Source organism: Arachis ipaensis, chromosome B02 (assembly GCF_000816755.2).
Source record: "Arachis ipaensis cultivar K30076 chromosome B02, Araip1.1, whole genome shotgun sequence".
Lineage (NCBI taxonomy): Eukaryota > Viridiplantae > Streptophyta > Magnoliopsida > Fabales > Fabaceae > Arachis > Arachis ipaensis.
The window spans coordinates 104,367,820-104,381,812 of record NC_029786.2 but is presented as its reverse complement, the minus strand read 5'-3'; the positions used below and the strand labels follow the sequence as shown (position 1 = coordinate 104,381,812).

Here is a 13,993-nt window from a genome sequence, read left to right as displayed (position 1 = left end):
TACATGAACCATGTTTTATAATTTATGTTAATAATATAGTCTATAATGTTTATTTTATTTTAACTTTTTCACATGTAATAGCATAATCTAGCTTCCAACAATAGATTATGAATTTAGTGGAAAGAAAATTGTAATAAATGTAACTCATTTACTATAATTTTGCCAAAGAATCCATATGCAATTTTGTGTTTATCGACTTATAAAAAATCATATATCCTTCTTAAATACTTTTTTATGATTGTATGATTTTTAGTATGGTTTTCAACTAAATAAAATACAACTAATTTAAAATAGATGGAGTACAAATTATGAAGTTAATTTTAAACAATTTTTTTATTAAGTCAAAAATTAATATGTCGTATATTAAAATTTTATTTAAAAATATGTTATTAATTGATAAATTATTACATACATAACAAATAAGCGGATTATTTCACTAACTTAAATTCGTTAATTTTAAACGAATCTAACCATAACAAAGAGTTTGCTCAAATGTTAAGTTAGATATCACTTAAATAATGTCCTTAAAAGTTGTGATATTGTGAATACAATTTGCCTTTCTTAAGACAAAAAATAGAAAAAGTCATCCATCAAAACCAATGTGCGACACTGCGACCCAAATCAGATCTAAATTGGTTGAAACAAAACCGAGTGTCGAATATTGAGTGAACAAAAAATATATATAAAAATAATTAATTTAGAGGGTTATATTGTTAAAAACTAATTAAAAAAACTTATTTTAGTTCACATTCAAATTATGATGATGAGTTGGCTTCTAAACAAAAAAAAAACTTTCAAACAAATCATCATTGCTGTTCATATATTCCCCCACTCCCAATTCTAGTTCCCATCTTAATATAAATTCTCTGTCCCTCCACTGTTGACAGCTTCAACTGCATTCCTTCAATCCTAGCGAATCCGGGTTCGGATTCGAAGACCCGATTGGAAAAAGGCGAAAGCTTTGCAATCAAAAGGAACACTTGGCATCTGGGGTTTGGAGTTTGAGCAGAGAGCAAGGTTCGAAGCTTCTGGCTCGGCAATTCCGTGATGATTGCCTCTACATATGTGACTGGCCTGGGTGCTTGCATCTGGAGGAGAAGAGGAAGTACAGGCTGTTTCGGGGGGTGTTCGTGGATTTCAAGGAAACTAGGGTTTGGAAGGCCTTAAATGATGGGAAGAACAAGGTTAAGAGGAAGGTTGATGTTGGTGGTTGTGCTTTCTGTAAGAGTGAGGAGAGTTGGGACCTTCACTCTGCTTTCTGTCTGAGGAGAGTGTTTGGGTTCCATGATGATGGTGAACCCGTTGTCAGGGCTTTTGTTTGTCAGAATGGTCATGTTTCTGGTGCTTGGACTGATGTCCCAATGTACTCTTGAGATTACTTTCATTTCATGTCCTCTTTTTTTTTTCATCTTTAATTAATCATCTATAATTACGCACATTAAGTTTATTAGAGTAAATTTTGATTGATGATGAAGATTTATATGCAGTTATTTTTATGTAAAATTAATAATTAAAAATTATCATATAAACTAATATATTTGACTAAATTGTTGTGTAATAACTTTTATCTATAGACTTAACATAATTTAAGGTAGGTTTTTATTATTTTCGACTAAGATATTAGTTTAATTAGACTATTTAACATAACTACCGTAGTGTGAATTCTATTGCCAAATATTTTGATGTTCCAATGTACTCTTGAGATTACTTTCATTTCATGTCCTCTATCTTTTTTCATCTTTAATTAATCATCTATAATTACGCACATTAAGTTTATTAGAGTAAATTTTATTGATGGTAAAAATTTATATGCAGTTATTTTTATGTAAAATTAATAATTAAAAATTATGATATAAACTAATATATTTGACTAAATTATTGTCTAATAACTTTTATCTATAGACTTAACATAATTTAAGCTAGGTTTTCATTATTTTCGACTAAAATATTAGTTTAATTAGATTATTTAAGATAACTACCGTCGTGTGTGAATTCTATTGCCAAATATTTATATTGGAGTTAGTTTATCCATGTAGTATGTTTAAGTGTTGGAAGTTTCGATCTTGTTTTGGATATATAGTAATTTATTAATCGAATAATTTTTTGAATGAAGTTTAGATTTATAATAAATTAGTCTTTATTTTGTAAGATTGGAGAGTACTGAAGAGTACTGTAAGTAACAAAATAAAGTTGTTGTTGTGGTATTGTAATTTAATTTGATTTCATTATTGTTCTAATATTAATTAATGTGAAATTAGTTAATATTAAACAGCAAATGCTTGGAAAATTAAATCATAGTACATGGTAATTGGTAAGGTACAATAATAGTGTTGATTGATTGCGCACGAGATTGTAAAATTAAATCATACTTGAAATATGAAAGATGAATTTGAAGTTTTGTTCATTACCTTTTTGGAGAAAGGAAGGTTATACTTTGTCTCAGTTCTGATTAATACTACATTGGAAGTTTGTAGTTTCATGGACATAAGATGAAAAGAAGTTCCAAATAAAAAATAAAGATAAAAATATAAAATGCAAAGTTGTTTCTGGAGTGTAGGATGAAGGAAAGATGTATGAAAAGGGAATGCTTTCTATCTAGAAAATTCGTGGAACATAATGCAGAATCATGCTGTATCTACTCTCTGCATGTATTATTGATTGATCAAATGAGATTGGAATATAATGGCAACTTATTAGTTGTAATTAGATTAGATCTCTTTTAAGATTGAAATTATGGTTGCTTTTACAATGTTGTAACAAATGCTGCCGAGAGATTCCACTGTTTTAACTTTTACTTCAAGATCAAGAAAGAAACATTATTGAATTGAATGATTGATGGGGCCAAATTCAGGACTATATGTTCATTTTGAATCGTTGATACCGAAATGGTAATTGTTAGGATGCCTCTATTTAGTTATTTAGTTTATCAAAAAGAGATAAAAAAAATTATATTTAATTTAAAAAATATAAAAGTAAATAAATTTCACAAATTCGACANAAAAGTGGAAACACAGAAAACTAAAATTTTTAAAACACAGACTAAAATTTTAATAACATTTTTTTTCAACAATATCCTCATATAACTTTTCAAAATTTAAATTTATTCCTTAATTTTTTTAAAAAATAAAAAGCTCAACACAATAAAGTGGAGCCATATTCCTTAATTTTTATATTTATTTTAAACTAAACATAATATTAAGACATAACTTAATTCAATATATTTTACACTAAACACAATATAAAAATTTGTTTTAATCACTGTCTTTCAATCTCTATCTTCACACCCTCAGTTTTTTGGTCTCAATCTCCTCTTACAGCCTAAAGAATTTGCTTACTGAAATTGAGCAAGCATTTCTTTTCCCCTTTGGTGGCGACATAAAATAAACTCATTACCGTGCACACTTTTATTGTGGGCTTTCCCACTTTTGTAAGTTGGGCTCTAGGAAAAAAATATCTATTCAACTAAGAAACTAAGGTCCCCCCAAACCAATGTTCCATTAAAATAAAAACTCACGCATATTTTTTCAACCAACAACCTACAAGGGAGAGAGAAAAAAAAAAAAAAGAAAGAAAGGGAGAAAGTGACAAATTTAATTGAATATTGGTGAAAATTTTTTATTTTTCCGAACTTCTTCTAACTAATAAATTTTTGCATGAGCGCCAATTTTTTTGGAAACATGGATATAAAATTGACGGAACTCTGTTAGGGAAACTGACGTGTACTCCTAAAAACTCGACAACTATCCCTTCACTATAACCGATCAAATATTTTGGAACTAATGGCAGACTCCAAACGTAACTTGATCACAGTTACACACAAGTCAAGTATTATCTTTAGTCTGTTACTTACAACGGCACTCGCCAGGAATATCGGAACAAACAGAAGGAGGTGAGCCCTCCACTCGTCTATAAAAAATCAAGTAACTCATATAGAGTCAGGTCACAAAATAACTCTCATACTCTCTTCATTATACCGTTTATATATCTCTTACTGACTTGAGTGTCGGAGTGCTTTTTGCAGGTGTTCCCGCTGGCGTGTTTCACAGTGCCGAGGTTCACTTATGACGCTGCTCCCTGGACGACGTATAGCTCCGCCCAAAAATTAAGCAGCCACCGAAGGAGCCATATACCTCGACTCCACCAGAACAGAACATTTGGCGCCCACCAAGGGCCTGAAATTTATCTGACCCCATAATTTTCTTTATCTAGCTTTTCTTCTTTGCTTTAACAGGATCCTTGATCCCCAAGCATGACTGACAACGGAGCTCATCAACCCACACAAGCGGAGCTTTTAACTCAAATCACTGAACTCCAGGAGAAAGTTCGGAGGATAGCCGAACTATCTGTCCGCAAAAATGTTGAGAAACAGGAGGGAGGAAGCTGCAAAGGCTCGGCTCAAGGCAACAATGATCCACTGTGTCTCAATCCACCGAAAGAAAAGCTGACTTTGGACAACCCATTCTCGGAGGAGATCACCAACTTTCAGATGCCGAAGAATTTCGTACTACCCACTTCACTGGAGCCATATAAGGGGATTGGTGACCCCCGGGCTCATGTTAAAAAATTTCAATCTATGATGTTTTTTAACGGCGCTAACAATGAACCTATACTCTGCCGAGCTTTTCCTACTTATCTTGATGGTGCTGCATTACTTTGGTTTTCTAAACTATCTGCAGGATTAATCTCCTCGTTTGAAGAGTTAGCGAGGTCTTTCATTGACTATTTCGCAGCTTCGAGGATATACGTACACGGATCCGACTACCTTGGCACCATCCGACAAGGACAGCACGAAAGCTTGAAGGAATACATGACCAGGTTTGCTGAAACGACAATAGAAATACTAGATCTAGACCCAGCAGTCCACTTACACGCCCTTAAGGCCAACCTCCGACCCGAGAAGTTTCGAGAAACAATTGCGGTGACTAAGCCGTAGACATTCGAAGAGTTCCGGGAAAGGGCGGCTGGACAGATGGAGATCGAAGAGCTACGTGAGGCTGAGAGGACAAAAAGAAAACCTAGAAAGGAGGAAGACAAATCTCTAAGATCGATAAACAATAAAGAGCCGAAGAAGCCATTCAAGCTCACTCCAAAATTCGACAATTACACCAGATTCAACACAAAAAAAGAGAAAATAATCAAAGAAATCCTCAATGCTAAAATTATAAAGCCTCTAGCTCGAGCTGGAACGATTTGTAGATAAGAGCAAACACTGCGCTTTCCATCAGAAATATGGACACATGACGGATGAATGCGTGATTGCCAAAGACTTATTGGAGAGATTAGCCCGGCAAGGCCTCCTGGACAAGTATGTCGAAGGAAGAAGAAACAAGGAAAGTACCCGAGACCGGGAGGAACGCCAACAAGCCTCGGAGGGAAAAAATGACAATAGGTGGTCCAACCCTAATCCACCAAAAGGAATTATCAATTGCATATCTGGGGGATTTGCCGGGGGTGGCGAGACAAGCTCGGCGCGCAAACAAAGCTACCGAGCAATGCTGGCCATCGAGGGAACAATGCCACAAAACAACAAAGGGGCAAGCGACCTCAGAATCACCTTTAGCCAGGCGGACATATCTTCGGCCACCCCGAACTTAGACGATCCTGTGGTGATCTCAATCCAAACAGGCAAACTATTGGTAAGAAAGGTCATTTTGGACCCAGGTAGTAGTGCAGACGTTCTCTTCTATTCTACTTTTCAAAAAAAAAAATTATCCGAAAAAGCAGTGCAACCCTCATCCGGAGAGCTGGTAGGCTTCTCAGGAGAAAGGGTTCCGATTAAAGGTTACATATGGCTAAAAACGACACTGGGGGAAACCCCACTAACACGAACCATAGATATACAATATCTTATAGTTGACTGCCCCAGCCCCTACAATATTATTCTCGGAAGACCTGCTTTGAACATGTCAGAGCAGTTGTGTCCACCTTTCATTTATGTGTTAAGTTTCAGGCACAGGACGGCAAGATAGCAACACTCCACTCAGATCGCCAACAAGCTCGACAATGCTATAATGCAAGTTTAAAATGATCAGATACAGAACCAAAATGTCAACAAGAGGTCAAAGCAATTCACAGCACGAATGAGGTACTGACCTTAGTAGAACTCGACCCTAGGGAGGATATCCGAGAAGACCTCAGCCAGTGGAGAAGCTCTAGAAGGTTACCTTGACATCAAACCCAGAACAATTCACTTACATCGGCCGAGCATTCCAAGGACAAGAGCGATTGGAGCTTATACAAACACTACAAGCCAATGCCGACTTATTTGCCTGGACTCCTGCAGATATGCCAGGCATAGACCCAGACATCATTTGCCACAAGCTCGCCATAGACAGGACGATCCGACCTGTAGCACAAAAGAATAAGAATCTCGAAGCAGAGAAAGCAAAGGCGACTCTAGAGGAAACTAAGAAGTTACTTCACGCCAACTTCATCAAAGAAATCCGCTTCACCACATGGCTATCTAACGTGGTAATGGTAAGAAAAAATTCAGGTAAATGGCTCATGTGCGTCGACTTTACAAACCTCAACAAGGCATGTCTGAAAGACGCCTACCCTCTACCATGTATTGACAAGCTCGTAGATAATGCATCAGGTTTCAAAAGCTTAAGTTTCATGGATGCATATTCTGGTTACAACCAGATCCTTATGCATCCAGAAGATCAAAGCAAGACAACCTTCATAACTGAACATGGAAATTTTTGTTATAGAGTAATGCCATTTGGTCTAAAGAATGTAGGTGCAACATACCAGTGACTAATGGACAAGGTATTCCAACAACAGATAGGGCGGAACATTGAAATCTATGTTGACGATATGGTCGCCAAAATCACACCAGAGAGATCCCACTGCGAAGACCTAACAGAAATATTTAGTCAGATCCGAGCATACAACATGAGACTCAACGCAGAGAAATGTGCCTTTGGGGTACAAGGAGGCAAATTCCTCGGATTTATGTTGACTTCACGAGGAATCGAGGCAAACCCTGAAAAATTTGACGCAATACTTAACAAGGCAAGTCTGGAAACGATAAAAGAGGTACAACAACTAGCTGGAAGAGTAGCAGCCCTGTCACAGTTCTTGCCAGCAGTGTTGAGCCGATCATACCACTTTTTCCAGACAATATCAAAGAATAAAATATTTGAATGGACAAAGGAATGCGAAACGGCATTCGCCAAACTCAAGACCATCTTATCATCACCACCAGTGTTGCAGAGCCCAGAAGTCGGTAAACCTGTATACTTATATTTGTCTGTTTCCAATTATTCTATAAGCTCAGTCCTCATCACTGAGACACGAAAGACACAAAAGCTAGTATACTTCGTCAACAGAGTCATGCAACCAACAGAACGGAGATATCCAAGAATAGAGCAGCTGGCCTTAACACTGGTAACAACAGCAAGAAGGCTTAGACACTACTTTCAGAGCCATACAATAATTGTAAGGACGGACCAACCATGCATTGAGGCAAATATTAACAAAACCAGAGCTGGCAGGACGGTTGACCAAGTGGTCTATCAAACTTTCTGAGTTCGATATCCAGTTTCAGTCAAGGCTGGCCTTGAAGTCCCAAATCCTAGCAGATTTTGTTTCCGAGCTCACACCTGACGAGCACCAATACAACCAGAATTGGGAGTTACATGTGGATGGAGCATCAAACCGAGAAGGAAGTGGAGCCGGGATAGTACTAAAAGAATGAGACACAGTTGTACCCAAACAATCCCTACAATTTCACTTCTCGGCAAGCAACAATCAGGCCGAATACGAGGCACTCATAGCAGGACTCAAGCTTGCTCACAGCCTCCAAGTACAGAACCTAACAGTACATTGCGATTCCCTATTGGTGGTTCAACAAATCAAAGGAGAATTCCAGGTAAAAGATCCTTTGTTAAAGCGGTACTGGCTCATAACAAAGGATCTTATTTCAAAATTTGATAGATTCATCATATTAATGTGCATAGAGAAAAGAATATTAGAGCAGATATATTATCTAAACTTGCCGCCATTAGGGCTAGTACACAAACATCGGCACTATCACAACTTACACTAGAAAAACCCAGCATTGAGTCACTATGCATAATGAGCATCACTCACACAGATGATTGGAGAATACCCTATCTTGAATATATTAATACTGGTATTATTCCCAGATATGCGACTCACCCTCAAAATTTCAAACGAAAGGCAAGTCTTTTTACAACTGTCGCAGGAGAACTATACAAGCGAGGGTTCTCACATCCATTGCTGAAATGCCTCGGCAGAAACGAAGCAAATGAAGTCATGAACGAGATCTACGAAGGTGTATGTGGAAACCATATAGGAGGACGAGCTCTGGCGGCAAAGATTTTTCGAACAGGATATTACTGGCCGACCATTAAGAAGGACTGCATCACGAAAGTAAAAACCTGCGACAACTGTCAGAAGCATGCCGCTGTCTCAATGAGGCCCGCCGAGGTAATGCACAGCATGGCGGTAAACTTGCCTTTCCACAGATGGGGGCTCGATATCCTCGGCCCATTTCCAATAGCACCAGGACAGGTAAAATTTCTTTTGGTTTCAATAGATTATTTCTCAGAATGGATAGAAGCACAGCCACTAGCAAGAATAACGGCTGAGAAGGTACGATCTTCATATGGAAAAATATTATATGTCAGTTTGGAATACCAAAGGAGATAATATCAGATAACGGTAGATAATTTACAGATAACAAATTGGCATCATTCCTGAAAAATTTTAAGATACAGCATCATTTTAGCTCGGTCGAACACCCACAAACCAATGGGCAGGCCGAGGCTGCTAACCGAGTAATACTGCAAGCAATGAGAAAAAAGCTCAATGATGCGAAAGGAGAATGGGCAGAACTGATCCCGAAAATACTATGAAGTTATAACACAATGATACAGTCTATCACAGGTGAGACACCATTCAAACTAGTCTACGGATCAGAAGCACTGATTCTGATTGAAGTCGGCGTTCCTACCCTAAGAACCGAGCTATACAATCAACAACGCAATGACAACATAAGAAACGCCGAGCTTGATCTTGCCGAGGAAGATCGAGATATCGCCGCTATCAAGCAAAGAGCCATGAAGCAGATAGTTGAAAGAAGGCACAACAAAAAGGTGGTACCGAGGACATTCGATGTTGGCGACCTAGTCCTCAGATGAACAGAAGAAGCTAGGTAACCTCCAACACACGGTAAGCTCGCCGCAAATTGGGAAGGACCATTCCGGATCACAAAAGTCCTCGGAATGGGGGCTTACCAACTGTAAACATTACAAGGCGACTCAGTATCTGGAAATTGGATCATCTCATCCCTAAAGTTGTATATGTCATAAATTGTACATTTCGCGGATGAAGGTACTCTTTTTCCCCCTTAAAGGTTTTTTTCCCAAACAAGGGTTTTACCTAAAGAGGGTTTTAACGAGGCCGGACGCCCAATATATCTATCAAAATCAAACAAACATGATTGATTCTTTACTTACTATTCCCATCATATTCTGCTCTTCAAATGAAAAAACATTTAAGCATGCATTACTCTAATGCAAAAACAACATTGTCAATTTGACCTAACCTCGACCAACGTAAACAAAAGTCACTCGAGTTCAAAACAACACTAAGCATTCATAACTACCGTAAAACTGACCACAACTCGATCAGCAAAAGAAAAAAGAGTTATCACTACACATCAAAAGGACAAACATGTCCAAAACAAACAAGCAAACAAATAAAGAAGGAGGAACATTCTCATCATGCTCCTCCACGGTACCATCCACCACTAGTTTTTCGTCGATCACGGTCTTAGTCACGTCAAGTCGGTCACAGTCAAAATCAGGGGCTAACAACGCAATTTGACTAACGGCACGATCGAAGCCAGAGGAGAACATCTCCATCCCATCCTCCTCCAGCTCATGAATCCTTGAAGTTAGTTTCCCCTTAGAAATATCACCCTCTTTGATCACAGCCTGCAGCAACCGAATCTGATCCCTCAAACAAACCACCTCCTCTACAGATTCCTTCATTTTAGCTATAGCATTGACAATAACATCATCTTTTTCTTTTGACGACTTCTCCAGTTCCGCAATTTTCACCTTGTATGACTTCTCCAGGTCAGAAATCTTGTCCACATCCGCCTGCTGCTCAGCACCAATAAGGTCGGTAGTATGGCCAACACACATCAGACGAGAAGCGATAATCTACAAAATATACACCAAGTAAGAATAAAGCAGCAAAAGGAAAAACAACAGAAGAGTCAAGAGGAAAATAAAGCAACCTGAATAAACTTCCCAAGTCCCTCCATACCAACCCGACGAGTCATGAGCATATCACCAGGATACTGAGACACCTTGTCAGAAAGCTCGGCAAAGGGAAACTGGTCGCTCCACAAAGAGTGAGAACTAGTACCAGGGATGAAACCATGAAGCCTCTTCTGCCGATCAAATATCGGCTTACCGCCGCCAACAGCCTCCTGACCGCCCTCCGAAGAGGCTAGCTGAGCAGTAGATTGAGCAGCCTGCCCACTATCCTCCTTCGGAGTCCCTGAACCACCAACATATCTCTCTTTTTTCTTTTTCAAAAAGGAATGGAACCGAGAAGGATCAAGATGGGGGACTCGTCCACAGCCTCCTGATCACCCTCAGATATAACCTCCAAAGACTTCTCAGTTTCATCTCTCTTCCTCTTGTACGAAGATGCCGGCTGAGCAGTAGATTGAGCAGCCTGCCCACTATCCTCCTTCGGAGTCCCTGAACCACCAACATATCTCTCTTTTTTCTTTTTCAAAAAGGAATGGAACCGAGAAGGATCAAGATGGGGGACTCGTCCACCTACAGACAAAATAAATATTAGAAAATACAACAACATTAACACAATCAATAGCAAACAAAATATTACCTATATAAGTTTTCAAGGCCTCATTATCACCAGAATCATACAAATACAAAAGCTCAGGAATAGACAAACACTCCCTGGCTGCAAAACTCTCAATCAGAAAATTTAAAAAAGAGTCTTCTTCTTCACTCCGCTCAGAAGCCTCAAGGATTTGGCTCGGTTCAGAACACCAGTAAAAGTGAAATCTTTCGATAAGCTCATCGTCTAAATAAAACGGATACTCAGATTCAACCGATCAAATCTTAACAAAAAGGGATTTGAAGTTTTTAAAAGAAGACTTGTAAAGCAGAAAAAGGGAGCGACCAGGAAAACTGCTAAGACAAATCCACAAACCCTTTCGAACCCTTTTCGACTGAAACAAAGAAAAGAACAGCGATAGGGAACATGGAATAGAGAGGAAGTCCATCAGACATTGAAAGGCACGAAGAAACGCCCAGGAATTTGGATGTAGCTGCGAGGGCGCGCAGTTAAGCTGGATCAACACATCACACTCAAAATCAGAAAAGGGAAAATGTACACGCAACTCAGTGAGGCAGGGAGTATACATATAAAAGTACTGCCAGTCACCCCTCCTCTCACAAACCCTATCCTCACCAGAACAGGGGAGAAGCTCAACAGACACACCAGAACCACCTTTCACAAACTTCAAACTCTCCAATTCTCGCATTGACTCAACACTAGTATAAGACGAAGAATGGGTCCTAACATCATCATGCACCCAATGATAGGGGTCATCTTTCTTAACCTCAACCGCTTTCAGTTTTTCTTTCTCTTTCTCTCTCGCCATTACAGGAAAAAGAAACAAAGATGATCAAGAAAAAAAAACTAACCTTTAGCAGTCATGATAAGTCAAACAAAAAGGAAGAATTCGAAAGAATAGAATGTTGAAAATGCAGTAGAAATTATTATAGCCCACTAACTTGGTGGAAACAAGAGAGATAACTGCCACAGACCTTGAAAACCCAAACGGAAAAAAAGGGTAATTAATGAAAGCACGATTCACAAAGTAAAAACACTTTCAAACTTCCCACCAATATTGCCTATATCTTTTCCACACCTCTTTTTATTTTTAAACAAAAAAGCCCAAGTTACAAACACCCAAACTGAGAACAACCAAAAAACAGCAAACACGAGGGAAAAATATCTACAACAAAACATATAAAGCTTTCCTGTCACCTGAAACATGGAGACAAACAAGCTTGGGGGCTATGACGTGTACCCCTAAAAACTCGGCAACTATCCCTTCACCATAACCGACCAAATATTTCGAAACTAATGGCAGACCCCAAACGTAACTTGATCACAGTTACACACAAGTCAAGTATTATCTTCAGTTCATTACTAACAACGGCACTCGCCAGGAATATCGGAACAAATAGAAGGAGGTGAGCCCTCCACTCGTCTATAAAAAATCAAGTAACTCATATGAAGTTAGGTCACAAAATAACTCTCATATCCTCTTCATTATACCGTTTATATATCTCTTATTGACTTGAGCGTTGGAGTGCTTTTTGCAGGTGCTCCCGTCGGCGTGTTTCACAGTGCCGAGGTTCACTTATGACGCTGCTCCCTAGACGACGTATAGCTCTGCCCAGGAATTAAGCGGCCACCGAAGGAGCCATATACCTCGGCTCGACTAGAACGGAATACAAGAAAGAGAGAAAAAAAAAAGAAAGAAAGAGAGAAAGTAACACATTTAATTGAATATTGGTGAAAATTTTTTATTTTTCCTAACTTCTTCTAACTAATAATTTTTTGCATGAGCGCCAATTTTATTGGAAACATGGATATAAAAATTGACGGAACTCTGTTAGGGAAACAATGACCAATATTGATAATGTATACAATAAATTTTAAATTTAGTCTAATACAAAAAAAAAGAAACCTAAATAGTAATTTCAAAAAATTAACCATCTCAATTCTAAATTTCTAATTTACCAATGAAATTTATTCAAACACCCTCTTTTTCCTCCCCGCAGTTTGCTACCCCATCCTTAGAAACTCCATCACCAGCCATCAAACAACCATTCACATAGTTATTAAAAGAGTAAAGTATCATTTATGTCCCCAACGTTTGGGGTAAGTCTCAAACCTATCCCTAACGTTTTAAACGTCCTATTTGTGTCCCAAACGTTTCTAAATCGCATCAATGTTGTCCTACCGTCCAAATTACTAACATTTGGTTAACGGCGTTACACACGTGGAGGTTACTGTACACAGTGGCAGGGCATTTTTATGTGACCGTTATTGAATTAAAAATAAAAGAAAAAAGAAACAGATAACCATCAAAGAATGGTCCTCTTGGAAACCCTATTCTGCAAATCTTCTCTCCTCTTTTATGTTGCACCTTCTGCGAAGCTCGACTTCTCTGGTTGAAATAGGATGGAGGCTGATGCATGCCAATCTGAAGCAACACACGGCAGCAAGCAGGCGACAAGAAATAGAAACCAGGCACGTCGAAGGAGGACAACGTGCTACTGTGGGGAATGGCCTGTGCTCGCAACCTCATCGACGGTCGAAAATCCCGGGCGGAGGTTCTGGGGTTGCGTTAACTTTGGGGTGAGTTTTAGCCATGCGTTTCTTGTTGTTGAGTTATATGTTTTCACAATCTGTGGGTGTGACTCGGTTGTGTCATATTTAGTATAGATTGGAGAGGAATGCGGCTATTTTGTATGGGCAGAACCAGAGGAAGAGCCCTCACAAGTTTCAAGGCTAAGGACGAAGGTCAGAAATTTGAAGAGCAAAATGGAGAAGGTTGAGTTCAGGTTCATGGTTGCAGTGGGAGTTGCTTTAGTTGGATGGACATTTGCCCTAATATTGGTTTGTGAGAAAACAAGCAGCACCAAATTTGGGAGACTTTTACTACAATGATGTTGAGATAGTGAGATTTAGGAGAATATCATTAGATCCCAACTTGTGCTCTGTATTTTTGCCTAGAAATAGCACTGATGTTGACATGGTTGGTGTTTTGTTGAACTGAATGAGATTGTAATGAAATGATGTTTTGATGATTTAAGTTTGGCCAAATGCTATATTGTGCTTGTGTAAAAAAGTGCAATGATATATTGTGCAGCTGCAATGTTATATTATGCATTTTGTTTAA

At 38.5% G+C, this 13,993-nt stretch overlaps 2 protein-coding genes across 2 annotated transcripts; both read left to right on the top strand.

Moving 5' to 3' along the window:
- On the top strand, nt 914–1,442 carry LOC107628583 (phytochrome A-associated F-box protein; the record flags this gene model as incomplete). The annotated part of the gene is given in 1 exon segment (XM_016331211.2): nt 914–1,442. A coding segment is annotated over 1 exon segment (460 nt), but the record flags the coding sequence as incomplete, so codon positions are not given.
- On the top strand, nt 13,214–13,993 carry LOC107628582. The gene is made up of 2 exons (XM_016331210.2): nt 13,214–13,449; nt 13,537–13,993. The coding sequence occupies exons 1-2, from the start codon at nt 13,273–13,275 to the stop codon at nt 13,759–13,761; spliced, it is 402 nt and encodes a 133-aa protein (XP_016186696.1). The 5' UTR covers nt 13,214–13,272; the 3' UTR covers nt 13,762–13,993.